The following is a 26910-nucleotide window of genomic DNA, read 5'->3' as shown; positions in this document are numbered from 1 at the left end:
TCCCTAGGCACTGTGCCTCCCAGCCGCCCACAACCTCCTCACCTGGGTGGTAAAGCCTCCCGCCTGCCCGTCGGGTGGCCCCACGGGCAGCAGCTGGGATCCGAGTCCTCCTTTCACCTGATTTCTTTCACCTGGCATTGAGAGGAAGCAGCCTCAGTTGCTGCAGTGCTGGGCACCCTCTAATGCCTTCCTGTCATTTCTTCTCTGAGAGCTCAGAGAGTGCTTTTGTTGTGCTTTGTCATTTTTGTTTTGCCATGAGCTTGCTTCCTTGCCTAGCAGTGACGCTGTGCTGGTAACGCTTGGTGGCGGTCTGGGAGTTGTAAAAAGCAGGACCTGGATTCGGGTGAGAGGACCCAGCGAGGGGAGCAGATCCCTCCCCACATCGGTAAGCAGCTCTGGAGGAGGCACGGGGTCACCGGGGTTTCTTCTTTCCTAATAATTGTGACAACAGCCCGACCACGGCAACGAGCTGCCTTTGTGCAAGCTCATATTTAGGTGCAAAGCATTAAAAACAGGTAAAACAGATGTGGTAGTTCTGCAGCTTGCGTGTGAACACGGGATGTTTCAGCTAGGAACCCCTCATCGTGTCAGCCAACAATTTTATCAAGGGAAAGCCCTTGAAAAGTTTGTAAGTATTTAATTTTTAGCCACCAGAGGGCACAGCTCCTGTAAAACCACCTTCCCCTGGGTGTGTTTCACATGACTTTGTTTCATTTTAGTCATCAGTGTCAGCCAGTGCTGGAAAATCTCTTCCACCTTCCAGCTTCTCTCTATATGATGCTGTGATTGCTTGTATGTGGACAGAAGACTAGGGTAAGGCATAAAGCACATTTAGAGAGTGTATTTTTTCCAGCAGTGCTTCCAATTACACTGAAGGGTTTTGCTTATGAGATGCCCACGCGAAATGTGTATGACTTACTGAATACATCACAAAAAAAATACATAGAAACACTCACTGGGTGGACAATTTTTTTTCCTTTTTTTTTTTTTTTTCCTCTGAATTAATTCTTTGGAAGCTGGCTTATGCTTCATGGGGTTGGACGTTTGATGTTTTCCACCAAAGCCACGTGGCCGGCTGTAAAACCTGCCAGTTGTTTATTTCTGCTTGTTCTGCGATGCACACGTATGAAGGGTCACGTCCATCGCTTAGTCAAAAGCTCTCGTGAACAAACTTTCAAAACCAAAGCCCCAAATGGCAAGAAGTCAGAGAACTGCCCGGAGAGGAGCCGAGTAGCACTCGGTCAGCGCTGTCACCTGGAGGAGGGATTCGTCACAGCCTTCAGGCAGCAACTGTTGCTTTGTTTTTGCAAAGAACTGTGTCCTCCAGCCCAGACATTGTTTGGCGACCAGCAGCTGGGGATGACTAATGTAAGACAGGAATTTCCTGTGCTTCCTCTTCCCTGTCGTCCCCAGCACCTTATTTCCTAGGCACATACAGAGAGCTCGTGTTGGGAATCAGCTGAAGTGCAAAAAGTCCCACAGAAGCGGTGTGGGTGACATCTACAGCGGGTGTGGGTTTCATGTACTGGAGTTTGAAAAATCTTGCTGATGTTTGATGCGTCTTTTGGTCTGTTGTAGGAGTTGGAGCCTGCTTTGTCGCCAGGTGGCAGCATGGGAGCAGGAAAGGGTTCCTTTCCTCTCCTGGAAAACATCAGAAGGGAATCTGCTTTTGCTGGGTGTGTAACAGAGCCTCTGTGATGCTTAAATACCCAGGAATGTAAAACAAAATCAGCTCTGCAGCAAAACGCCTCTGTGAACAGAATTTTCCACTAGGATGAAGTATTTTCTGCAGGAGCTTCTGATTTCTGCCCCGTTATGTGTATTTGTTCACTCTTGTGGTTGAGGTGCTGTGGAGGGGCTGGCCTGGGGGCTGTTCACCCAAGTCTCTGAGGACAGACACAAACAGATCTTACAGGCAGTGTAGCCTGGAAGCAACTGTAAATGACAGAAGTAGTACGGTGTGTGAGTGGCTGGCAGGCTTTGTTGGTTTTGGTAGGGCACAATGCGTGGGGTAAAATCCATCTGAAAGCTCTGCAGGTTGAACATGCATCTTGTTACTTCCTGGCGTGCGTAAGCCCTGTTTCAGTAGCAAAAGCTCTGGGTTGTTGGGCGTTCCTTTAAAAAATATTGTAGACCTTGGTTTTGGGATAGTTTCTTTCTTAACTAATGCAAAATGCATTATTTATTTGTGCAGGTAGAGGAAAAAGATGGTCGTGCACTGAGCTCCTCGGGTGACTACATTCCTTTGAAAATACCTGAAAAGTCATCACAGCTCTGCAGCTGCTGAGGGAAGCGCGAAACCTCGGGTAGGAGCACCACGAGTTACTTGGTCAGGTCTCTGTGTGCTGGCTCCTTGCTCTTGCTGGCTCACACCCTGCTGCTTATGCTCTGTAAAACCGTTGTGTGAACGGTAACTTTTTTTTTCCAACCTTGTTTCAAGACTGCCAGCCAGACACTACCTCAGTCGTGTGTTCAGACTTATCTGTCCAAAACACTGTGGTATGCCAGGCTTCAGATTAGGAGAAGTTGTTGAAACTGCTGCAGCAATGCTCTCCAAACTTAGAGGGGGAAAATAGCAGCTTGTTGGACTTGAGCAGCAGCTTTCTAAACAAGGAAAGCTATCTGCAGTTCTTAGATGCTTACTCACACATGCATTTGCTTCCTGAGACCTGAGAGGTGGGAATGGAACAGTCAAAAAAAATCCAACAAAAGTCACTGCTGCTTTTCCTATGGAGAAGGCAAGTTTTCTTAGGTTAACCAAGATGCTTAATTTGAGAGGCAGAAGAATCAGTTTCCTAGTATGAGCACTAAATCTTTGCAAATGTCCATGGGAGAATAGGGTGTACCCTACAAAGGAACTTTTTTTTTCCCCCTTGGAAGGGTGCCCTTTCACTGTCCGGTTTTGATTTGAAAAACCTTGGCTGAGGTCTGGCTCACGCTACAAAAAGCTTCTTCCTTCTAGCTTCTTTTTCTTTTTCTTAAGATGTAACTCAAAATAGTAAATTTGTTGTTTTAGTTATGTCCACTTTGCCTCACAAAATTATAAACCCTTTTGATTTACTGTGTTGACCATGGACTTCTCAAATCCTCTTGTTAAGAGGCAGGTGTGGGCACCACAGTTTGAGGTGATTTGGGGTGTTATTCCTCTGCAGGTGGGACTTCTTCAACACACCGTTCTCAGAGAAGACGCCATTGCTGCAGTCTCAGTGGAGTATGCTGCACAGAGGTGAGTAAGGGAAACGCTTTTGCTTTGCAGTAACTACTGGGGCCTTGGGGAAATGAAATAAGAGCCAAATTTGCTATCTGTAAGAATGTCTCCGGGGCAGAAAACAAATGAACAAAAGGTTCCTGCACCACAAGGTGCAGGAGTTTCTTGTATCTGTCTAAATACCTCTGTGTGTAGGCGCAATATTTAATTTTATGAATGCTTTTTTATTTTCCCCCTTCAGGCTGCTGTGTGGCTGGGGTCCTAGCTTTTTGTGCACGTTTCAGTTTTGGAAAAACTCGAACCCTCAGTCTGCCAAGTGCCAGAGCCCCCTGCCAATTTGTGTGGTGCCCTGGGGCAGCCGGGCTACCATCAAACCCACCCGCGGGGACCCCCCTGGTGACGGGGTGCCCCTAGGACAGTGAGATGCCCCCTTGCAGCCAAGTTGCTCTGTGAGCCACTAAGCACCGAAGTCTGACCAGGCTTCAGAAAGGCAACCTGCTGCAGAGCAGCAACTTACTCTGAGCTTGTATCTCTTCTCGTGTCATCGAGGCCACTGGTAGCTATCGTGATGTAGGGGCTGTAACTGCAGAGAGGATTTATGACTGCAATAGGGGTGAAATAAGAGGGCACGTGTGGGGCTGTAATGGGTGGTTGTAGCTTATGCACTTGGGCTGTGCTGGCAAAGGCAGAAAGCAACAGATGGAAAGATTCTTCTGCAGGTGGGAGGCATAATAAACTTAGAAGAAAAAAATCAAGTAACTTCCATGTGCTGTAATAATAACTTGGAATAAAACCTCCCAGGCACATTTTAATTATCCCTTTAGCAGTTGCATGTGCCAGAACTTCTAATGGCACATCTCCAGAGCTTAATGATTTTGCAGAGTAATTAAATTGTCAGCCGTGTGAACCTCCTCCACCTGACCTCTGCACGGTTGTGTGCTGTTTCCCTTGCTTGGCATATATATACTGTTGTCACTTGCCTGAGTTTCCCAGCAGTAGGCAACGACTGCCTAGCAGTCGGGTATCAGACAGTTTCACAGTCCCTCTGCTAAGACTTAGGTGAATGAATATAAAACAGTTCTCTAGGCCAGAACTGCCCTGTGAGTGCAGTAACAAAGGACAATAGCTTGTGCTTTCAGACAAGGATTATATGCAAATCTGACCAGCCCCAGGACCATTTCTAGTAATGATATAGTACCTAAGTTAATACCGCTGTAATATCTGTAGCATACTTACAGCTCTTATAGTCCAGTTAAAACTGTTTATAGCACGGTATTACTGGTCACAACTTTGGCAGACTCTTCTTTGTAACTGCATGGTTTTGTTCTTGTGCGTAACTCTGAATTGTCTTGTGTGAGTAAGGGACCTTTCCAGCAGGTTGGGAATGTGCTGGGGTATATAAACTGCTCCCCAGCTATCACCATTGCTCTTGTGTTTCTTACAGTGCAGACGGGAGGTCACCAGATAATGAAAAAAGCATGAAAAAAGAAGCAAAAATGAAGCCACAAGGACTCTGTTCTCTTACTGCCAATGTGTGGTAAACTTGTCTTCGTGCATTAGTAGTCCTGTATGTTAGCTGCACCACTGCAAACACGAGTACGTAAATATGCATCAAGATACCATGCCAGATTCTGTCCTTGAGTTTGTGATATTGTTCGTGTTGGCAATTAACAGAACGTGTTGGTTTTGTGTGTGTTGGTTTTGTTTATTTCCATATATTGTCTCTTGGATTTTACATCAAAAGCTTTTCAAGTTCTTCCTCAGATTTGCTTCTCCGTACTGTCCCTTAAGAAGTATTCCAATTGCATGTTATCCAGAGGTACAGTTACCAGTGACTTAGCAGACAAATTACTGCTCAGTGTAGTATCTAAAATGTCACTCTCTTTGTAATAACCCTGGAATGAAAACGTTTTCATGATGATAAGTAAACTACCAAAACCTGTTATGAAATCTGTATTTGCCAGATTAATCTAGACCTAACTGTTATTGTTCAGCTCTGAGCAGAAGCTGGCAAAAGGAACATAATGTTCAGAGCATAGCAGGGCTCCCTTTAGAGCCCTAGGGAGAACTCCTTTCTCTCAGAACAAACTGGGAAAATGGGTGTCTATTACTGTGGTATGCAGGGGGCAAAAACTGAAGGCATCTCAAGGCCAGGATGCTTTTCTTGGAGAGTCCTGATGCACTGTGAACAGCAGGCTCTTAAAGGTACACGAGGACAGAGGAAAGAAACGCACTTTGGCCAATGTAGCTTACTGGAAGAGCCATGTGAAGGTGTTAGATACACAAGGGAAACCTTTTTATTGCCTGAAAAAGAAATTTAGCTTTACTGTGAGCATGCAGCATGGCGTGGAAAATAGACAAAATGCAGTTAAATACAGTTTATTTTGCCTGCCACCATACACAAATAATCAAGTTACAAAAGCTGATTTGTCAGAGCACTTGACTATCTTGTGACCAGTCATTTAATGCTAAAATAAATTAAACTTCTTCAAATAGGAAACAGTAGTCAAATGATCTATCAGTAAGAATCAGTTTTAGATGTGGTAAGAAAGGTTAACCTCACTTAATGGCCAGGACAAAGCTTGGACAGCATTTCATTCTACAGAGGATTTTAGGTCGTGTTGGTAGCTATATAGGTAACACCTCAGAAACAATAAAGTTCCTAGCCTATTACATGCATAATCCAATCCAGAAGCAAATGCAAACCTAGTCTGTATGACAGTCTTAACAAGATGTGGGCCGAGAGCATTTGGATAATTCAAGAGCAAAACTACTTTGTTGTTGTTGTTGTTGCAGTGGATAAAAAACAAAATGGAAATTAGGCTTGCTTTCAACATCCAGTTGCAAGCACCTTGAAGCACTGTTGTCATGCAGGACTTAGTTGTCAGAATTCTCACTAGCTGGTTGGTATGCTGGCCTCTTACCTCCCTAATGATGGCCGGCATAAAGTAATGTAATACGCAGAAAGCCTTTTAGGACATTAGAATCCCAAGAGTCTCCTGCTACTTCTCCAGTCTCATGGCACGGTTCTAGTTCTGGATGGAGTCAGAAGCCAGCAGATAGTCAGTTTGAACTGAAACTTCATTAATGTCTAAGCCACCTGCTTATTTGTGGACAGTCTGTTATTTCCTAGCTTTAACTTGCATCCTTCCTGCTAAAGGACACCAAGCAACGTCTAAGATAGGGGACAAATAAATGTAACTGGGCAGAAATGGGAAGCTCCTGCAGAAAATACTTCACCCAATTGGAAAAACACTGCTCACAGAGGTGTTTAGCTGCAGAGCTGATCCCATTTTTCCTAGGTAGAGGAATACGTGCCCGGTTCTGTAAAGGTTTCCTTTGAGAGCTTTCGAGCCATTTAAGTGAGCTTAATCCTGGTGTAGAATAACAATTTTTTTTGTTTGTTTTGGAAAGGGCCCAAGTGCAATTCTCCCCAGTTAATAGACACAGCTTTAACATAAAACCAAATGCAATTTAGGCTGCGTTTCCTTGAAGAGGCCTGTGTATGTAGTCATCTGAGGTGCAGCACAGAAGCGAATTAGATGTGAAACAATTTTCCTCTATTAGCTGAGGTGAAAGCCAAATTCTGTGCTTTGTGTAATACTTGTTTGCAGTAGGCAACTTTAGTGGTGGGTGCTGAACAGTCTGTTCTTAATCTTTTGAAGAGAGATTAAAGGAATAAACCTGCAACTCAACCCTATGTAAGTACTTATTCTCTCTTCTATACTGAACTCTCACACTTTGAAGGGCACAGATGAGTGGTTAATCCCTGAGGTAGCACTGATTCTCTGACAAAGTAATCTTCTAAGATTACTTTGAAGATAGAAGTAAGATGCCATTGAACTATATATTCCCAGCTACAGTAAAAGCTGCAATTTATCTACAACTTGATTTCACTGTAGCAGATAAAACATTCACAAAAAAATTTTAGAGGGCTTCATTCAGTGATCTAGCCAGCTCTTATTGTCAAATAGGCCAGAATACTTCAATGGGTCATCTCTGTTGGGCAAAGCTTTTTCTCTTAAGTGATTTTCACTTCCTTCCCTGTTGTTTAGGTGATCAAACCTCTTGTTAGTGGTGTGCAAACAAAATAAGTGAAGTGAATGAGCAGTGTGATTTGGCACTTCATAAGCTAAGTACTGGCAGTTACTATCTTGCTTTCCAGCGACTTCTGTGCTAGAAAGAAAAGCATTTGCTGGAAGAGTATTTAAAATGCACTACTAAGTGTTGGCAGTTTAAAATAGTATCATCATATTAGAAAAGTTACTTAAGAAAGCCACCCTAATGTTTCTATAGCAAAATCCTCGCTGAATTGGCTACTGTGATTTTGTTTTAATTAAAATTTAACATTTGTCACATTTTCAAGTGTAAATACTGAAAAATAGACTATGGCAAAACGAACAGGCTTGGGATTAAGAACTACTTAATTGTTTCCATTCAATTATTTGCCCAAAATAATTTTATACACTTCTACAAGAATAAGCATCTTTTAAAATATATCTTTGAAGGAAGAGACCCTGTAGTTTTATCCGTAACAATAGAATTTTGACTCCTAAAAGTTGATCTTTCTATCTAGTAATACCTCACTTTAAGGTCATGATACAGTTGCTCTTTGGAGCAGAAAAACTCAAATAGAAGAGTGCAGTTCTGCATTAAGTCAGCAGCTGACAGGCGTTTTAACATACAGCTCATTTTGTAACATATCAAGACAAATAGCAATCTCTTACATCAAAGCAGTAATCAAAGTGCAAGTAGACAGATAACATGAGAATTTCAACTAGCTCTAACCTGAACTTGGGAAGAATGCACCAGAAACTGAATTGGAATACTAGAAAACAGTTCAGTGAAACACCTCAAACAGGTTTGCTGAATCTCAGAAGGCGCAGTTGTAGGACATATTAAAAGTATTGTTCCTTTCTGAAAAATAGATCTGTAGTTGCTTGTTGGTTTGTCTTTTATTTTTAAGAATTAGTCTTTGTAACCCTGATGTGGTATCTTAGTAACAGTCAGGATGTCATTTCAAACAGTCATGGCTGTTCTGGAGCATACTGTGGCTTTCAGCACAGCCCCTCAGTCACTGAGATTCTTGCGCGCTTCCCAGTGGAACCGTGAGAGCTTGAGTGCTGTAGTTTCCTTGATTCAAACTACAGTAGCTGCACCATTGGCCTTGGCTGTGACTGAACAGGAAAACATCAGGCACGTCATTGGCAAAAACTGTTCACTGTGTCACCAGAGTATCTGTCATTCTTGCCAGTATTCCTTTGGTTACCAAACTCTGCATTTCTCTGCAGGATGCATGGATGTGCCTTTTTTACAGTGGAACACCTCTGAGAAGGCTTCAAAGTTCTGCAGAGACCCCATCACCCTGAACAAAGAGAAGGAACTTATTTACACAGATGCAGTGCACGGAGCCCATTGCTCTGGAAAACAGAAAGCTATGTCCGTGATGTGATTTACAGTCAGATAACCCAGTTACAGTCTCAGAGCATGAGGCACCAGCTCTGCAAGAACAACACAGCTCATGCAGCTAATTAAGTGCTACAACAAGTATTCTGTATAAGTTGGCAAACTCACCAGGCTAAGTAAAGGAATGTACTCTTCAGTAGTGTCCTACTATGGCAGGATTTCTGAAAGTTAGCCTACATTTATCTTGCCTGTCAGCAGCCAGCTACTAGCAATGAGCCGCTCTCTCCTTTTGTGCTGTATTGGTGCAAGGCATTGAACCAAGCGATGCTATCAGTAAATAAACCCACCTGTATTTCAGAGGGCTGTGAACATCTGTCTTTATTGACTGGCTGGCATATTCTGGTCTGTAGGAACCACACCAAACCTAGACAAGGAAAATTGACAATTAGTGGGTCGCTATTAAAGGGAATTCAATTCCGATACCTTCTCCCTGTTTTTCAAAGCTTTTTCCTAAGAGCCATCCCATTTATGACAATATAATTGGGAGTATGTTTTACAGAGGAAGTAGAATAGCTACAACAGCTTTCCAAGCAGAACTCAAGACTGATTTTCTCCCTAAACTCTAGACTACCACAATTTATACTTTCACATAGCATGTAGTGGGTATCCAAGGGTTATTACCTGGGCAAAGTTGAGGAAGAAAAGCTGTTTGTGGGACAGATTCAGTCCAGGCAACTTCGGTTCCTTCCCTTCCCGTTCCAGCCATTTTAAATAAGCCTACAAATTATCACAGATTCAGTTCAGAGAAGGGCCTATTCAAACATGACGAGTATTTTGAACGTTACTTTAGGGCTGGAGATTTCAGTCACAATGTATGTGAACCCAGCATGTCTTCCGTTCTGTATTTTCCTAGTTTTCATCTTTCTGATACAAGAGAATGATTAATTTTATGGGGGGAAAAAAAGTCGTAAGTAGTCTGTTGACTTCTCTATACAAACAAATACACCAAGATAATCTGCACTCAGCTTCTGAAGCAACCTTTGAACTGAAAGCTGTTCATGAAAAAGGGAAAAATATCATACTCTCACATGGAAATAAGAGTTTCAAATTAGTAGTTGTTACCGGCCAGAAGCTCTGTGCGTTCTTTAGGGAGATGCCTGGAGCTGTCTTCTGAGTTTCTTCAGCAAGGTGGTGTACACCATTTTACTGCTCTGATGGACTGCTGGTTTGCTGCTGTGTCTCAGAAAGCAAGCCTGACAACGTGTGACAGCTACCGTGCTGAAGTGTAGCTGGTGACAGATACTAGATCAATAAAGCAACTCAGGCCGAATGCCTGTGACTGCAGTTTGAAGTAAAATCACCAGGTTTTGTCTGACTTTTTCTGTTGGAATTTTTGTATCTGGAAATAAAGCGTTAAGGCTTCTCCACACTTCTGTGCTGATGATTTCTATGTCTTCAGGTAACTGCTTATAAAATATCAGGTAATAATCTTGCTCAATGTTAAATCCATTACCTCTTATTGTTACACATTAATTGGCCAATTTTCTTTTTTTAGCTATGTTGACATAATGGAGACAAGTTAATGTGTCCTCATGCTGGTTAATTTCAAAGGCTCTATTACCTTATCCCCGTAGATGCTGAGGTAGTTCTAAAGCACACAAAATATAAAAGGTAGAGCTGAGGGTAAAAATACATCCAGCTCCACAAAGCCTCTGAAGATCTGTATGCAGGACATTATGTCATACCACACCACTCTTCCACGTTTGTAATACCTTTCAGAACCAAGTAAATATTCGCTTTAACGAAGTAGTTAATTCTAATGGTAATCCTTAAGAGTCAGAATTGTCAGTTTAGATTTCTAAAAACTCAGAATATTCTTCCATAAACACCCTTAACTATTACCATATTCAAAACACTGGAGAGGAAAAGTTTTCCCATGACGTCTGTTAGGATCAGTCTTAGAAAAGAACATTCCATGCTCACACCTGAGCTCCACATGGAAAGAGCCTTTGTGCCGATAAATACCGTGCTCCTGTTCGTGACGATGGTTTGTGAACCTGGAAGACGGTTCAGCAGCATTACCTGATGCTAGACACTGTCTTCCCCTCATGTAGCGGGAGAAATAGGGTGATTATGCAATGGTGTTTTTAACAGATAATACCATGCTGAACAACGTTGGTTTTCAGCCACAGCATGGAAGTCATGTCCTGCAATACCAGCTGCATTCCTCTTATTTTCAAAATAACTGACTGACTGACACAACCTTTTTACCTTGGAAATAGGCAGGCAGTTCTGAGACTAAATATTCTTGCATTTTTATTCTACTGACTAGCAGAATAAATAGCAGAAAGGTAGAAGAAACTTCTGTGCGTTATCTTCCTAAAGCTTGTAAAACAAAGAAAGCAACAAAAGGAGCTAGAATTTTAGAGACACATAGTTTGGTAGATATGCTCTGTATCCCTCTCAGGAAGGAGACGGTATATCTAAGTATTCTTTTCACATCCTAACTGACGTGTCGCTTTTGAGATCAAAGATGAAAAGTGTGAGAAAGAAATCTGGAAAAAAAACAGTTGCTCTGCTTCATAATATCACAAAATGGTACTGCCACAAAATTAGTGCTCTGTTGCTGTGTGACAAGCTGTTTGAAGTTGTAGCTGCCATTTTCAGATTAGAAGCTTTAGAAAACGGAGGGCGCTTTACCTTTTTCCTACCTAACACTGAGGCTATTTATGAACACAGCCCTTGTTTACCTGAGACCAAAGTATGCAGCATCAAGCATCGTGGTACATCAAATTGTGGCTGGGATAATTAGGTGGTGCTCTCCTGGGTGAAAGAATGCCATCAGTCCTACACTGCGTTTGGATCTATTGGGACATAAGCTTCCAGATATGTAACTGAGGCTTTAAGTTTTAGAATAGGGCAGTAACATGTCAGTTGTCAAATTGTCTGTGCTATAAGAAGCAACCCCATTGCTGGATCTCAGGGGTAAAATTAACTCACAGTATATTTGAGAGTTACCTTATAAGCCTGTCGGACTCCTCCATTATCTGCAATGTTTTCTCCTAACGTGCTTATTCCACTGACCTGTAAAAGAACAATCATTTGTTTCCTCTACAGTCAGTGACATCAGTAACCCTAAGAACCACAAGCTGAAGCACAGTCATAAAGCACAGATAGAAAGTCATGTCTGGAACAGAAGGTAGCAGTGACTTTGTGCTAGGACAAAGAAATTAAAATTAAAAAATTAATAGGGTAAAAGCCATAGATTAGAAGAATTTGAACCAAGTCCTTGAGCTTGCTGTTCCAATATCCATTTCCTCCAAAGAACCAAAAGATCCTAAATATGCCTGTTCCTAGGAACCATACTTACATTTTGTCCTCCAGCCAGCTCCCACGTGTAGTTCCCATACTGATAAACCATACAGCGAGACTGCTCCTTGAAATGCATGGCTGAGAAATTGCTCCACCAGTCAAACATATTTCCATCTTTATCAAAATTCCTACCTATGTGAAAAATCCAAGGAAAAAGGATAGCTTTGAGCCAGAGTTTGTTAATCACAGCAACTGCTCTTCCAGTGCAGCACCTGTTGCTTCTTAATGCTTGAGTAACGCCACCTCCCCTTCTTTCCTCCTTTGATTTAGGACTGTGCGCTAGAGATTTATCAGAAATGTTGATTCTCCTCTGGCACAAGAGTACAGATAAAACTTATCGTGTTCCTTTCTTCTATTCTCTGTTATTCTACGGTACGTTGTTGAGCCAGCAGCCCTGACTTCAGTTATGACAGTAAGGTCCAGTTTTATTTCAAACTGGATTACCCAGACATCATAGAACAAAACTTACTACCTTCTTTTGAGGTGTCTAAGGTGTTTATTCTGTGTGTCCATGTGATTATACAAACTAAGGTTCATAAAGAATTAATTACTTTACCACAACAGAAGAAAGATAGAATTACAGTTCTGGAGTTGGTGTTCTCAGCTCTCTTGCTAAAGCATTCTTTTTATTTGCTAGATTACTGAGGCTCTATTGTATGCTTATGTGCACAAGCTTAATTAACATCAAAAACAAATTGAAGAAAACCCTTGTATAAGAACTTACTGGCTTACGGTATCACAAGTTTTTGCTCAAAACTATTTTATATAGCATCAAAGAGAGATAATAAGGTAAATTTATTTCAAAAGTTTATGTTGGAAAAAAAGTCTCCTGTTTTCAAGACACTACCAGCAGCTCTTTCATCAGAATGAATGAATGAGGAATGTAGTTCTCAGATTTCATTTTCATTTAGAAGCCAGAATATCTGCTTGTTCTGACAGTATTTCTGATGTGATGATGCTGTAAAAGTAAAAGGTTTTCCTGAGAATTGTGATTGACTCAATTCATTTTTAAAATCCTCTTACACCCTGAATGACCCGCTAAGTTCATGAAACATTCACTGCAAAATGTTCAACAGAACGGTTATAGCGTGCCTGTGTGGGTCCCAGATAGTTACTGAGCAGGTACGTATGCATGGATCCTTCAGTCACAGCAGTGTGTAACTTTAATTTTTTATAACGTAATGAGTGCAACTGAAAGAATGTTTTCTGAGTTATCTTCTCACCATTGTCATCAAAGCCATGAGTAATCTCATGCCCAATAACCATCCCAATTCCTCCGAAGTTCAGGGCTTGAGGTTGGTGTTTGCTGAAGAATGGAGGCTGTAGAATCCCAGCAGGAAAAACTGCAAGGAGGGGAAGAGAGAAAGAGATGCTATAAAGTAGCTTTTATTTTTGCATATTTCGCAAACTGAATGGTTATTTAGTTTAAGGGTCAGGAAAGAACCTAAAATATAAAATTATTAGAAACATCATCTTGCCTCCCCATGTGAATTTACTTCTCTCTAGATAAATGGAAAATGACAAGTTAATAAAGGTTTAATTTAGCACATCTGAAATGACAGTATCTCCTTGTTTGAGAACCAACCATCATTTACATTTCAACGTTAGCCTGATTTGGTCTATAATGTATGCTCCCACAAGTCAAGAACAAAATGTTTAGCAACTGAAGTTTGGAGATAGGTACAGTTTGTGCTTTAGAGACATTTTATAGGGGAACTAACGGTTATTTCATTGCTTTATTTTTGTTGAAGAAAGGTTAGCAATCATATGCTGATTACTGACAACACTCAGTGTGTAAAACATGCACGGCAGTAACCTACAAACCTCTGAGTGTGCTTAGATCTGGGGGGGAGGAGAGGGAGGGCAGCTGGAGGTATATCTTCAGTCTACTGAAGCCTTATATAGAATCAGTAGATTTAGTCTTTTTCCCATGCATGTAAAATGAAAGACATACATGCTTCTAGAAGAATTAAGACTGTAAGCACTTCATTCTAGTGAGATATTCTCTAAAAACTGAAATACTGTAATTATATAGCAAACACTTCATTCAAAGTCATGAGCCTTTTTGACCACATAGAATTTTCTATCCATGCGTTTTTGAGGAGAAATATATAGGACAGGCTGTAGTAAGACAGAAGCAGGAGACTGAAAATAGCGTGGAAAATTAGTTTCCTCAAACTAGAGATATAAAGAAATAGGATTTAATGGACATCTACACTATTGCAGGCAGCTGTGCTGGGATTTTGGCTTGAATATTCATCTTCAATTTAAGCCAGTTACTTCCACATTGTTTACAAGAGCAAGGCTGTAGAGGAAATAGACTTCTTCAAGGCCCGAGTTCACTGAGGGAAAGCTGGCTCACAGCTGATTACTATCAGAATAAAAACAGTATGGATAAATGGGGAGCCTGAGAGTAAATACACCTTTAGGTCTCAGAGGGTTTGGATCAGCAGGCTGCAGGAGTGTGCTACTAAGGCTGAAGGACTGAGTGGTGATAGCTTTACTGTGCCACAACATGGAGGTAAGTGGAAGCTGTGTAACTAGGAAATAGTCCTTTCTGATGAGGCTAGAGGACTAAACAATGGCCGCTTCGGGTGTTTCTACCTTTAGAAATTATCTAAATCTTTCCTTTTGACTGTGGTTTTATCCTGTCCTGCAAAAAAGATACAGTTATGTCTGCTCAAGAAAGACACAGATGTGTTTCTCTTACAGTATTTGACAGTACTTAACAGTAGAAGCTCTTGGTGCCCTGGAAATTCAAATAAACGCTACATAACAGAAGTGACCGGGCTCCTCGCCTGTTTGAGGTGCTCAGAGTTCAGCAAAGACTGCTGTGTCTCTAGGCTTAACCTGGACTTCTGGCCATCTGCAGGGATTGGGGAGTACGTGGAGCCAGACAGGTTCATTAAGTCTTATAGCTGAGGATCTTCTTGTCTGCTAAGAACAGGAGAAGTCAGGCTAGCGACTCTCCAGAGTATCTCAGACCTAATATCACGTTAAGCTGAGGCAGCTTTCTTTAGTCTATTATACTCCTTAGCAAAATTATTTCTGTACCATCTGTACAGAAAACAAACTGGAAAGCTGCCCTTGTGTTTATCAGGAATGTGGAAACATGAGTAGAAACAGCCCAGAATATGCTATGAGCACTGGTTGCTGAAGCTGGCACTCACATAGTAGCAGTTACTGTCTCAGGCTTTCAAACATAAGGCTGTTCCAACTACAGTATATGAACTATGCCTGCCAAGTGTGTGTGTGTGGTGGGGAGTTGAATATTCATCAACAAAACAACATTTTGAAAAGAACAGCCTGTCTATCTTGCCTCTGCCTTTGAGGAAATTCTGAGCAGGTTTACCTCTAGACAGCTGACTTGCACTGTTGTGGTGCAATAAATGGTTAATTAGTTCCATACGGCTGTGTAAAATTGTTGTAAACCTACCTATCTGGTTCCGATTCGGGGAATAGAAAGCATTGACCACCGCAGCCCCGATTATCCATCTAAAAATAAATGTTGCACACAAAGTTAGTCATCAATTATAAACATTCTTCTTACTGATTAATCTTATTCAAAAATGCAGACTGCAGATAAGGAAGGGATTGAGGTAGGGAAGAAGGCTGCCACTGCATACAGTTGTCAAGAAATAATTATATGAGGAAATACCTGATCTCTCACTCATTGGCATCTTTCACTCAAAAGAATAACAAGTTAAAGTGAGAAATGCATTTGCTCTTGAACGTTGAACAGCTACCCTGGGGTGAAGTGTGGTGGCTGTTTACCAGGTCCCTTTAACACTATATGAGTTTAAGAGGAAATGAGAAGTATTGCATTAAAAAGAAAATTAGCATCTAGATGGCGTTTTAAGCAGCAGAAGGCAGATACTCCAAATTAGAAGTTAAGACCAAACTTATATGTTGAAACACCTTAATTAAAACTGAACAATCACTCTCATTGCATATCTGACTCCAGACTTGCAAATGCTTGCATTTGGAGTCCAATATTTTATAGATAATGAGTACTAACTTTAAGTAATTCTTGTTTGAAGTAAGCTGCTCCTGGAAAATATTCCCAATAGCTTGTCAACTTTTTTATTCTTTATATTTCTTCCCTTCTGTCCATCCCTCCATCTCTTCTACCTGACATACACTTCTAGTCAGCCTGTTTTACTGAACAATGCAGTAACAGTTGGATGCATGAGCTCGTGAAAAGTGTTTAGCAGCATCAGCCTCAGACATTCCTCTTTCCACATCTCTCATCCCTACAGTTTCTTGTGGTGCCAATAGTTGCTGTATTTACCATTATCTTGATGTAACTACTTCTGGGCTGCTCTGAAAATGAAATCTAACTATGAGCAATGACTTACTAGCTGATCATTACATTTAAGAAAGTAGCATCAACATTGTCAGTTATACACACTCCTTTGGTTTAAATGAACGGTGAGCTGGAGTGGAAGTAGTTTTGTCTCCTTGGGAAAACCTTTCAAGACTCTGGGTTGATGTCACTCAAAAACTGTAGGTCATTGGGTAAAAAAGTGCAAATTACTGGTATTTTGTATATTGCCAAACAGAGGCAAAGAAGGCCCAATGCATTAATTGTTGAAAAGGCTCCCACAAATGTGTCTTCAACAACACTTAGAATGAGCAGGGGTATGGGGAATTCTTGCTGAAGGGCTATCAACGGTCTCTGCCTGCAAAAGGCAGCAGTGATCTGTAACACAGTTTGTGGATGAAGAAAACCAGTCCTCTGCAAGAATTCTTGCTATGAAGAGCCCCAGGATTGATGCAATCAAGTAATGAGGAAGCATTAAAAAAAGTTCCATTTAGCTGACTGATCAGAAAACCTCCTTGGTGAATTATTCATCAGTAATTCACTTCTAAGTGTCTGCATTGTGTACTCTTGTTTTGAGTTATAAACTACCTCATAGGAAGAGCGATAGGAAAAGTATTAATAGACTTTGCGATGATTAACTTGACCTGGGCTTCCCTTTGGAGAGTCTTTTGTTTGCTTATTAATAACAAATAACTGTTGTTTTACGTTTGGTCAAGATGTGTTGTTTCCTTTTCCCTTCCAGCATCATGCAGGCTGGAAGCCCACTAGTGCACAACACATCAAGTTGGTATTAGCTTCCTTACTTCAGCCTTCCGTTACAATTGTCTCTGTCACTAATGCATTCGGCAGCAGCTTTGCCAAGTAACTGTATTGGAGCTGTGTAGCTCAGGAAGCCAAATGGGCTATTAAAAGTTCAAATTGGTTAGCTCATAGCGCTGGAAATTGGGTCATATTCTGGTGCATTTGTTGCTGCAAATAATATATAAGTAGCAAGTTTATAAATTATTATATATATTTGATTTTTTTGAGATGAGCACCGGTCTGAGGATTTGTCTAAGACTAGAGAACTATGAGGTAACAGCCAGGGTAATATAGGCACGAGACCTGAGATTTACTTGGATGCCTTCATGAGTCAGAGAAGGAATCACAACGCAGCCAAGCCTGTACTTATGACAGGAAGTATCTGAAAAATACACTTTTACCTTACTAAGTGTAGTGTGAAGTTATCAGCTTGGAAGTAGGCGTTAACTGGATCTGGTGTTCAACTTCCTTAAGACTGAGCATATTTCCAACAGAATTCTGGCCAGAATACTTCAAGCTTCGTTTTCCTCTAATTATTTATTTTGGAGATTCCAACACTACTGATCTCCTCTCCTCCTTGCTGAGTCACCAGAAAGATCTGTCACTGCTTTTGTGTTAAGTAGCTTTAATCCTTCATCAAGCTGCTCTGCATTCAGATTCATTAGTGAGATTCCAAGAGAACTGAATGAACTCCTACTACAAGAAGCAATGAACTACTTGTTTAATTCCAGGAAATAACTTATAAGATCTCAAATATAAGCATTTTCGCTTATCCACAGCATATGACTAAAACATAACTGTTATTCCAGGACTTAAGATTGTGTATGTAGTCTTGAAACTTACATATCTTGGTCAACTCTTTCTCGAAGTTTTCTCAAGCTCTTCTGGGCTCCAGCTCTCAGATTTTCTAGGATGTTTTCAAAGTAACTGTGCTCACTGAAGTTTAGCTGAAGAAACAGATCTCTGTATCAATAAACTGTGCTAAATGAGGAATTCCTTGTGCCAATGAATGTATCTTCTAAAATGTTTTGAATGCAAGTTATCACTTAACTGCATGCAAAGAGCTAGCAATTACAAAATGCTCAACACAATCAATGCTTTCTAGCCACTTGGAAATAATTTACATAGGTACAAGTACACCAAATGGTGAGAAAATAAGTGTAGGCTTTTATATTGAGGTATTTACTGAGGTACGTACAGCATACTTACATTGGCGTATTCCTGATCTAGTTTTTCATTGTGATCTTCCAAAATATAATCCGGGTAGCCAATCTGTTCTTTAATTGCCATTGCCTAGAAGAAAAGAGTTTACTTTTTCCTCATTTGATTCAAATTCATTTTTGCATTGCCCCCATGTGTGTAAGAATTTGGATGCAAATGGCTGAAGACAGTCTTCAGATACATCCTTTTGCCTAATGAGGTGTTTTTTTTAAAAAAATGTGAAACAAAGCCTCCCGCTCCTCCAGCCACTGTAGTAGACTTGCAGACCCTATAGCACTATCTGACAGGGATCGAGCTTAACCCTCACCTAGTGCCTCTTTCTTGGTATTGCAACAGCACTGATAGTCTTAAAATCAATGAAAAGTTTCCTTTGGGCTCTGCATTGTATTCAGTTGGCACTGTAGCTGATGCATTGGGTGTTATCTTCTCTCCTTACTTATAATGTGGTTCACAAGACTTGTTAATGGAAACAAAATGTGTGTGAACTAATAAATGATTAAAAAGAAAGGGACAATGTAATAGGATAATGGATAACAGGATAGTGAACAGTAAAGTTTTCTCCTCTCATTTGTAGAGGAACTGGGAATAGTGATGCAACAAAATTCCAAAGACTTCATATTCATGAAGGGATACTGAAGTTTCTTGTTTTTTCTGACCTTCTCACGAGCTTTCTCTTTAGATGCCTCGTCCATCCACTGTAACTCATCTAATGTCTCAATGAACACTTCACGAATCTTATCTATTAAATCTCGGACCTAAAAGAGGCAGTAAAAAAAAAAAAAAAGAATTACTTACATCCTATTTTTCCTAGCCACAGCAAAGGTGATGAAATGCTTCCTACTGAAAGCTGACTTCTCCCAAATTCTGTGTTCTAAATTATGATACTTTGCATTTAAAAGAGCATTACAATTGAGTTCTTATGCTTTCTAATCCTTGGCTGATGGATCACTTTACCAGATAAATCAAACTGGGAGATCACATGGAGGGGAATGGTCACTGGGGGGTACAATAGTACAAAGGGTAAAACTACATACCATCCTCTTGCTCTCACCAGCAAATGTCTCCCTGACATACATTGCTCCCACTGCGTTCTCCATGTTGTTGTTGACATAACTCACACATTCCCTCCAGCGGGCTTCTTCCAGTGTTGTCCCATAAAGTGCCTAGAATGTAAAACACCACAGGATCAATTCTGCCTACACATCTTTTTTTCAAAATCCTCTGCCAAATTGCTGCCTAATGAGGAGGCTAACCTGAGACAAAGGTTTCTGTCGTGATTGTTCTCAGATTTTTGTGTTTTATATGATATTACAATGTCTTTGTGTTGGCAGACTGTACTTGGTGACTGGGGGACTCTCTGCCAGTACTATGCTCTACAGTCTCTTTAGGAAGAGAGGAAATACCTTCCTGTAGTTTGCCCGTGCATCCTTGAAACGCCGACTCAAGCTGCTGACTCGGTCAATTATGAGTCGCCAAATGAGGTAGTTCTGGATGGTGCTGTGCAGGGAAAGCAAAGCTGAAGTTAATCTCTTCTAAAAAGTAACAAAGTTCCCCTCTGACTGCACTAAATTTTGATGAGAAAGTTAGTGATTGCCAGTCATCAGTTTCACAGCATCTACAAGTGACTGTTATTATTTAACAGGCTGGCTAACTCTAGAAGCATCCAGACTGAGCACTGTGCTCTCTGGTCTGTTCAGGTATTTATTTTTCTTCTCTCCCTGCCCCATCCTCCCAACAAGAGTGTAACAAGCTAAAGCCCATGTCATATTTCTTCCCATTTAAACCCTCTCCCAAGCACATGAGCCAATGAGACACCTAGTACTGCAGTACTTTGGGACCCTTGGACCTTAGACGACACTTCTCATGTTTCACAGTGAAGCCCTCTGAATCTTCTAAGAGCAGCTCTGGCAGAACTAGTAAGTGGGCCCAATAATCTGTTTCCACTGAATTTCTGTCACTGTTGTCTTGGGTATTTCCATTTCTTTTTACCTTGCTGAGTACTTTGAGATAATTGCCTTTAGCTCTTGTAGGTAGGGCATGCCATATACAACCACCTCTTCTTCGGGGTCAACCTGAACACTTACTGAAGACATGACACCTTGGATGAAGAAGGTCCAGTTAAATTCCTAGGCAGAGAGGAAGACATACTCATGCCAGGTGTTTACGTGCCTTAGTAACTGTCCAGAGTTTCTACAGTCCATGGTATGGAATGTTCTAGTGTTGGCAGTAGAGCTAACAAAATCACAAGAAAGGGTCTGCTGAATATACAGATCCTTGTTTCCTGCTCCAGCAATGCTGAGGTCCAGTTGCTGTTAGTAAATTTTTCTAGTAGATAGTCTAGGTTTAACCTTATTTTGACTGATTGTTTGGGGCTTGATCATGTTGTTATTTTTTTTCCAGAACTCGGTTCGGAATGTCTGAACCAAAGATGCAGCTCACTTTTGTATATGACGGACTTTGAGGCACTTGTTTTTATCTTTACACCAAGTAGGTAATAACCATTATTAATCTAGAGACAGAAAATACAGCAAATACTTCAGCTGTAGTGTTGATCAGGAGAAAAATGCTTTTTAAGACTCTGAAGACAACATTAAGAATGGAAATAATTTTATACTTCTTGTTGCATGACTCTGACAAATTTACAAAGCTATTTCCAGTTACATAGTAATAATAGGAGGCTGAAAGTTGTAGACTGCCTGTTAAACACTTACATTCAATGCAAACTTATCCTGTAGTTCTTTTAATGTCATTTTGTTGTATAACAAGGTTACATCGTGCCTTTCTTCTGCTGGGGTAGTTGCCTGAAGACAATCACAAAATTATTACTAGAATCAACTGACAGAAGTGTCAATGGTTGAAGTCACATGTATGCATGTGCATATAGACACACTTAAATAGTACTGAGAATAAAAACAAATTTCTTTTGGAAATGAATGCTTCTACACTTCAGTACAGCAACTCAGGCCCCTCTAAATAATGCGTCATTGGTACGGACAACCAAGCTTTTATGAGTCTACAACACCAAGGAAGATAGTTCTGGGGTTATCTTAGTGCATGCTTAGCAGGACATAGATTATCCTGCTTTAGGAGATTTCCAAAAATAAGTATGGTTAGGGTTAGAGCAGGCAGAATAGCAGTGTCTACAGTGGATGAATTATACACACAGAGGCTCTGATTTCTGGGCTGCTCACAGCACAAAGTCTCTTGCCCCCTCCTTTTCCTCTTGGCCATGAGTTCTGTGCTGTGTCAAGCTGCTACAAAAAACGGTGAGACACTTCTGCCTCACCCCAACCCAAACATCTTGAGAAATTCTTGATTTCTGTACTCACGTTTGCAATCTCTGTTTCAAGCTCCATAACCTTTGCCATTTCCTCCTGGACAAACAAATCATCTTTAGATACGTTCTTGTCTTCTCGGATCATTTTAGCAATAGTGATCATGAACTGCAGGTAAGCTTCTCTCACCTGCAAGAAATAGTTTTGTGTATAGAGTCATAAAGAAGAGGAGGTTTGCTGTCTGTTGTTCCTCATTCATCAAACAATTGCTTTAGCTTTACACAGTCTGCTGTGGAAGACGTTTGGCCCAGTGGCCACAGCCTCTGCCATGGTCTCCAAAGCAACCCTCTACACATTTTTTTCTTTAATGTAATGGATACTACTGCAATACCTAGGACCTTACTTCCCCCTGGAATACCTTGCAGTGCAGTTGATTCTCAGAACACATAAAAGCAGCACTTTTTGCTTCCCTATATGCTGTAACTCTAGAGTTTGAGGTTAGAATTTCTACCTGAGCAAGAAGAAAGCCCTGTGCTTTGAGTCACAATATGGGAATTAGTGATCCCTAACTAGACAAAGCACTAGGTAAAGGTAAACACGGAAGATTTAAGTTCTCTGGAAGTAACACTGTAAATTCTCCAAACTCTGGTTTTACTGCCTGAAAGAAAAGCTCTCTCAGATGGTTCCCAGTGATACCTTTACTTTATTTGTAATAGGAAGGTCTAGCTGTGAGTTATTTCTCAGAGTGGTCCCAATAAAGATATTTGACTGCTGAGTACGTATCTTTGATGGAGGAAAGCTTAACATTACCTGTTATTCTTGCATACTTTTCTTCCTACATAGACCTTGGAAACCAGATAAATAACTGTTGTGAAATTGAGTCTGGGCACTTACATGATAATGGCTTGTGTTTTTAGGCTGAATGCTGAGGCCTTAATCAGGCTGGACTCCCACAGGCCTCAGTAGGAGTCTTGCCAAAAGATGCTGGACTAAGCAGAGAGGGAGTTTGGGTCATCAGTTTGGTTCATTGTTTGTGGGAAGTGAGCTGTTAAATAGCAAATAAAAAGGGGTTGTCTCTCTTCCTTATTCATAAAAATTAAAAATACAGCTGTAGTCCTTCTTTATAGCCTCAAATTAAAGCTTCTTTAAATATTGTTTTCTTTTGCTAAATTAAGATTATCAGTTTATTATACCTGTTTTTCTACCCCAAGTTGTTTCAAGTCTTAATTTTGTGTAGTGATGCATAAATATCCTTTTCTAATGTAACTGTTACTACATAGGTGAAACCTGTAGAACAGAATCCTAGTTCCAAAAGCTACCAGTGAAATTCACAGCAGCCCTCTATAGTTCCCAACACAACCATGTGGGAATTGTATGTTTTGTATTACAAGACAGATTAACAGAAGTTGACAGTTTATAAAGCTGGCCAGAAGGTGTGGAAAAACAACCCCATGAAAATTTTACAGGGCTGTGTTTTCGACTATATTATGTATGGAAATATATTCCAGTACAATGAAGTCAGAAGAAAACTACTCAAACTGATTTTGTTTTTTATCTGTCTTTTGAGCCACTAGCCAGAGCCTGAAATGCTGATTATTTTTTTTCTCTGTATTCCCTTCCATTCATGTTAAGAAAACTAGTTTGATGTTAGGTTGCGAATCCTAGGGAAGAGTAGCTAGAATTTAGTCTCTCACAACTTTAATGTAATTTTGGGGAATGGTGGGAGGGAGGGGAGGAAGTAAGTGGCAGCAGATTCTTACCAGATGAGTATCCATTAATACTGCTGTTGCTGTAAAAAACTGGTTTTTTTCCTCAATGAACATGTGAACTTTTGAATATTTTGGTGTTGAATAACAGTCATTTTGTGGCATTGTATGCTCAAATATGGGAGAATTGTCACACTAGATCATATTTATAATCCACTTTCTAGTACCTTCTTTAATAGTAGGCAGAACCAGCGGTTTTAGAAGATACAAGCACTAAAATGTGAACCTATCTTTCAAAATTAGAGACTTTAAAGTTATAAAACACAATTGTATTTTGTTCACACAGACCAGAAGAAGGCTACGTGAGTTAGCCGGTTCTGGGGAGGCTTGGTGTTTATGTAATTGTTCAGTACTTCTGTAAACTTAATGGAACTTTGGCATAAATAGAAAAAAAGTAGCAGTGAATATCAGTCTGTTGCAAGACATGAAGATTCATATATTTGAGTTTTCCGAAATATGGGAATAATTAATGATATTACTTTAGTAGCACATAGTAAATAAATCACAAGGAGTACTTACCCTTTGATAGTTGCCTCCATTAAAGTAGTAATCTCGTGATGGCATTCCTAAACTAGGTTGGTCAATCTGAAAGAAATCATACATTTCTTTAGTTAGGGATGAAATGGAACTGGTGTTGTCCTTGAAAGACAACATGAAATGCTGCACATGTCATACAATGTTGGAATAGCCAACAATATGCTTCTACCAAACAGTAAAGAACTTCAGTTTTCTAGAAACTGGGGTGGGATGGAAGACCCAACTTCTGTCTCTGAATTTCTAAATGACAACAGGACGGATACTTAACAAGGGTTATTAAGCAAAATCTTTAAGTAGTCATTGATATATAAGTTTAAACGACTTAGAAAAAAAGCTGCTTGACTTGGGGGCTAGAATTCATGCATAAGAATACTCAAATGAGTTCTGAAATATTATTTACGTATCTACCTTAAAAATATGGTTTCCTGCTTTATATTAAACCTCATAATCATTTTGCAAGTCACAAGCATTTTCAATTCTTAAGTGTTGTAAATCAGCAAAGGTCCATTGACTTAGCTGAAACAAAAACAAATTATGGTACCACAAAATGTTTCCCAATATAATTTTGAGACATATCAGCCACTTGAGAGTACAGAACCACTGCATAAATTTTGTCAGTTGAGTGTATGACTTATGGAAAGCTAATCTGTATGTATTACAATTCTGCTGTACATAAATAATTCCCCGAAATATTTTTCTTACATAAATAATGTGTCTGCTGGAATCCCGGTCATCATTCCATACAAACATGTCAATGAGGACACGTTTGTTAAATTTGGAGTTCATTATGGAGAGTTTCTCTTCCATGCTCCAGCCCGGTTCTGTGACATGAAAGGGAAAATGTACATTATTTATCAATATATTAGGACTGATAAAATTGTAGAGTCTGCAAGGCTACTGCTGAAATTGTTTAGAAACAGACTAGACATCAAGTGAGAATATTTGCACAGGACATCCCTTCAGTGGCTAGGAATAGCTAGACAGTGTTCTCACTGGTCCTACCTATCTTGATGATATTAATCAGCAGCTGATTAATTTATATATTGCAATATATGCATAATATAAATCACCATGACCTTGAATAATTAGGGTGTTATGCTTCAAACTCTAATTAGTATGCAAGTATTAGAACACATTGGTTATATAGCTTTTTTTGTTTTCAGTTTTCATGTTGGTCCTCTAGGCTTCCTAACTGTGCCTTAAAATGTCCAGTGTTCATGAATGAGATCTTACAGTATGGGTATTTTAATTTAAAGTACTTTACAGATCACTGCATGCCAAATGTGTATGCATTGCATCCTACATTTTAATCTTTGTGAGCAAAAGTCAGGGTATCAAGGACAGGCTGTCACCTTAGTGCAGTATCTAATTCAGACTTAGTGCTAGTGAACTCTTTTGGGCTCAGCATTACCTTTGGTGTCGTTCCAGTCTGCAGAAGCCACTGGCCAATCTCCAACCATTGTTAAGACCTCTAGCAGAGGCAATGAATCTCGCTGCTCTATAAGACCTGAGACAGGAAAAACAAATACTGCATTGTTTTGGAGAGCCGTGGGAGGAGGGACGGAGAAAGGACTATTACCTATTTTTCTTCTACCAGTTTAAATCTGAAACTGAATCTGCCATAGTAGCAAATAAGAGATACCAAAAATCTGTTTTCTATATTAGTCTTCATAAAAGTAGCAGAAATATGTACAGATTCTGATTGAATGGCTTTGGAAAGAATGAAATAAGATGCACTTGTGCACTCAGAAGGAAAGGCTTTGCATATGAGAAGTTGGTAACCAGCATCTGTGCAACGTACGAAGACGTCCGTATTCATTTGAATGAAGATTAACTATCCAGGCAAGGACACTGGACTTTTGCTCCAGTTGTATGTTTGGTATTGAACAGGAGAACAGAAGAAAAAGGGACTCACTCTCATTCATGCATGACTTGTAAAGTATCTTAGCTTTCTGAAATGCTTCTCTGTCCCCTTGATCTGAAGTCTCCAACACACCTGTGGAAGGAACCACTGCAGTAAGATTTCTGCCCTGGAGAACTTTGATCTTTTCATAGAAATCACTGAGAATTCAGCGCTATGATAAATATCTGTTACCTTAGGCTTCGATTAGTATTAAACTAGAGTGCTCTTTAAAGGAGCTATTAAAGGAAAAAAGCGTCAGGAAGAAGGACATGCACACAGCTTGTCCGTCTCCCTTTGAAGTTAGTACCAAATCACCTATGGCCATTTTTTTTAATGGGAACAGCATGTTATCACAAAATGGATGTAGTCAGAGACAGATTAAAGGACTAGAGCGGAAAAAATCACAATCAACGCTTCTCTCCATGGTGTACTGTAAACAATATCTGAAGTGAAACACAAGGGTAGAGAAGGCTCACTCCTACCTTTTAAGATGATCTCCAGCTCGTCTCTCAAGATGTCAAAAATGCTGTATCTGGAGCTAGTTTCTGGGATAACGTGCCGGTTCAGCCAGCCCCCACAAGCATACTGATAGAAATCCTTACAAGGGTCAGCTGTGGTGTCCATATTCTGAAGTATTCTAGCAGCTAGGTATCAAAATAAGAGAGCTGAGTTCCACATACTGCTCAGTAATCTCTGGGACTACCAAAGATTGGCAGAAAGGCATCTTTCTTATGCTGCTTATCATGGATAAGACTTATGCTCATGTATTATGACTCAAAGGATCCTATTCTCTATTTAAAAATGCGAAGAAGCATCTGATGGCAGACATCTGCACTGCAATTATAGTGCTTTACAGAAGGAGCCTCTGAATGACAGACTGATAATTCTCCTACAGCACAGTGCCTTACAACAGGCATGTAGAGCCTGAAGCCCTAGGTAAGGTTTCTACCTATGAAGCCAGCCTTTCCAGGGGATAACTGAACATCTATATTGTGGTCTTACCTCTCTTGATTGTATATAATGGAGGTATATCAGTAGATGTTCAAGATAACAAGGTGAAGAGCCCCATGTGTACAATACACTCCCTTTCAGAGAGA

The 26910-nt window shown here is 40.3% G+C and overlaps 2 protein-coding genes across 7 annotated transcripts in view; one reads left to right on the top strand and one right to left on the bottom strand.

Moving 5' to 3' along the window:
* LOC310882957 (transcription factor HES-5-like) overlaps nucleotides 1-8955 on the top strand; it is a 29949-nt gene extending 20994 nt beyond the window's left edge. For 2 of the 5 annotated variants that reach the window (XR_014573243.1, XR_014573244.1), the window contains 4 exons: nucleotides 2195-2306; nucleotides 3153-3226; nucleotides 4653-4804; nucleotides 8500-8955. The gene's annotated coding sequence lies outside the window, so the exon portion shown is untranslated. The other 3 variants (XR_014573245.1, XR_014573246.1, XR_014573247.1) reach the window with 3 other exon arrangements.
* Nucleotides 5572-26910, bottom strand: part of MMEL1 (membrane metalloendopeptidase like 1) — a 29014-nt gene continuing 7675 nt past the window's right edge. For both annotated transcript variants that reach the window (XM_083802466.1, XM_083802465.1), the window contains exons 4-23: nucleotides 26296-26457; nucleotides 25826-25906; nucleotides 25322-25417; nucleotides 24613-24731; nucleotides 23893-23958; nucleotides 21662-21796; nucleotides 21044-21133; nucleotides 20322-20458; nucleotides 19736-19829; nucleotides 19367-19495; nucleotides 18989-19087; nucleotides 18321-18404; nucleotides 17955-18058; nucleotides 15423-15481; nucleotides 13210-13329; nucleotides 11985-12118; nucleotides 11633-11698; nucleotides 9296-9391; nucleotides 8962-9038; nucleotides 5572-8573 (exon numbers count right to left, since the gene is read on the bottom strand). In XM_083802466.1, the coding sequence (XP_083658592.1) occupies nucleotides 8474-8573; nucleotides 8962-9038; nucleotides 9296-9391; nucleotides 11633-11698; nucleotides 11985-12118; nucleotides 13210-13329; nucleotides 15423-15481; nucleotides 17955-18058; nucleotides 18321-18404; nucleotides 18989-19087; nucleotides 19367-19495; nucleotides 19736-19829; nucleotides 20322-20458; nucleotides 21044-21133; nucleotides 21662-21796; nucleotides 23893-23958; nucleotides 24613-24731; nucleotides 25322-25417; nucleotides 25826-25906; nucleotides 26296-26457 (2048 nt within the window). In that variant the 3' untranslated portion in view covers nucleotides 5572-8473. The remainder of the gene's footprint in view (nucleotides 8574-8961; nucleotides 9039-9295; nucleotides 9392-11632; nucleotides 11699-11984; nucleotides 12119-13209; nucleotides 13330-15422; nucleotides 15482-17954; nucleotides 18059-18320; nucleotides 18405-18988; nucleotides 19088-19366; nucleotides 19496-19735; nucleotides 19830-20321; nucleotides 20459-21043; nucleotides 21134-21661; nucleotides 21797-23892; nucleotides 23959-24612; nucleotides 24732-25321; nucleotides 25418-25825; nucleotides 25907-26295; nucleotides 26458-26910) is intronic.

This window comes from Anser anser (assembly GCF_964211835.1).
Source record: "Anser anser genome assembly, chromosome: 17".
Taxonomy (NCBI): domain Eukaryota; kingdom Metazoa; phylum Chordata; class Aves; order Anseriformes; family Anatidae; genus Anser; species Anser anser.
Note: the sequence above shows the minus strand (reverse complement) of the source record. Positions and strands in the feature narration are given on the sequence as shown.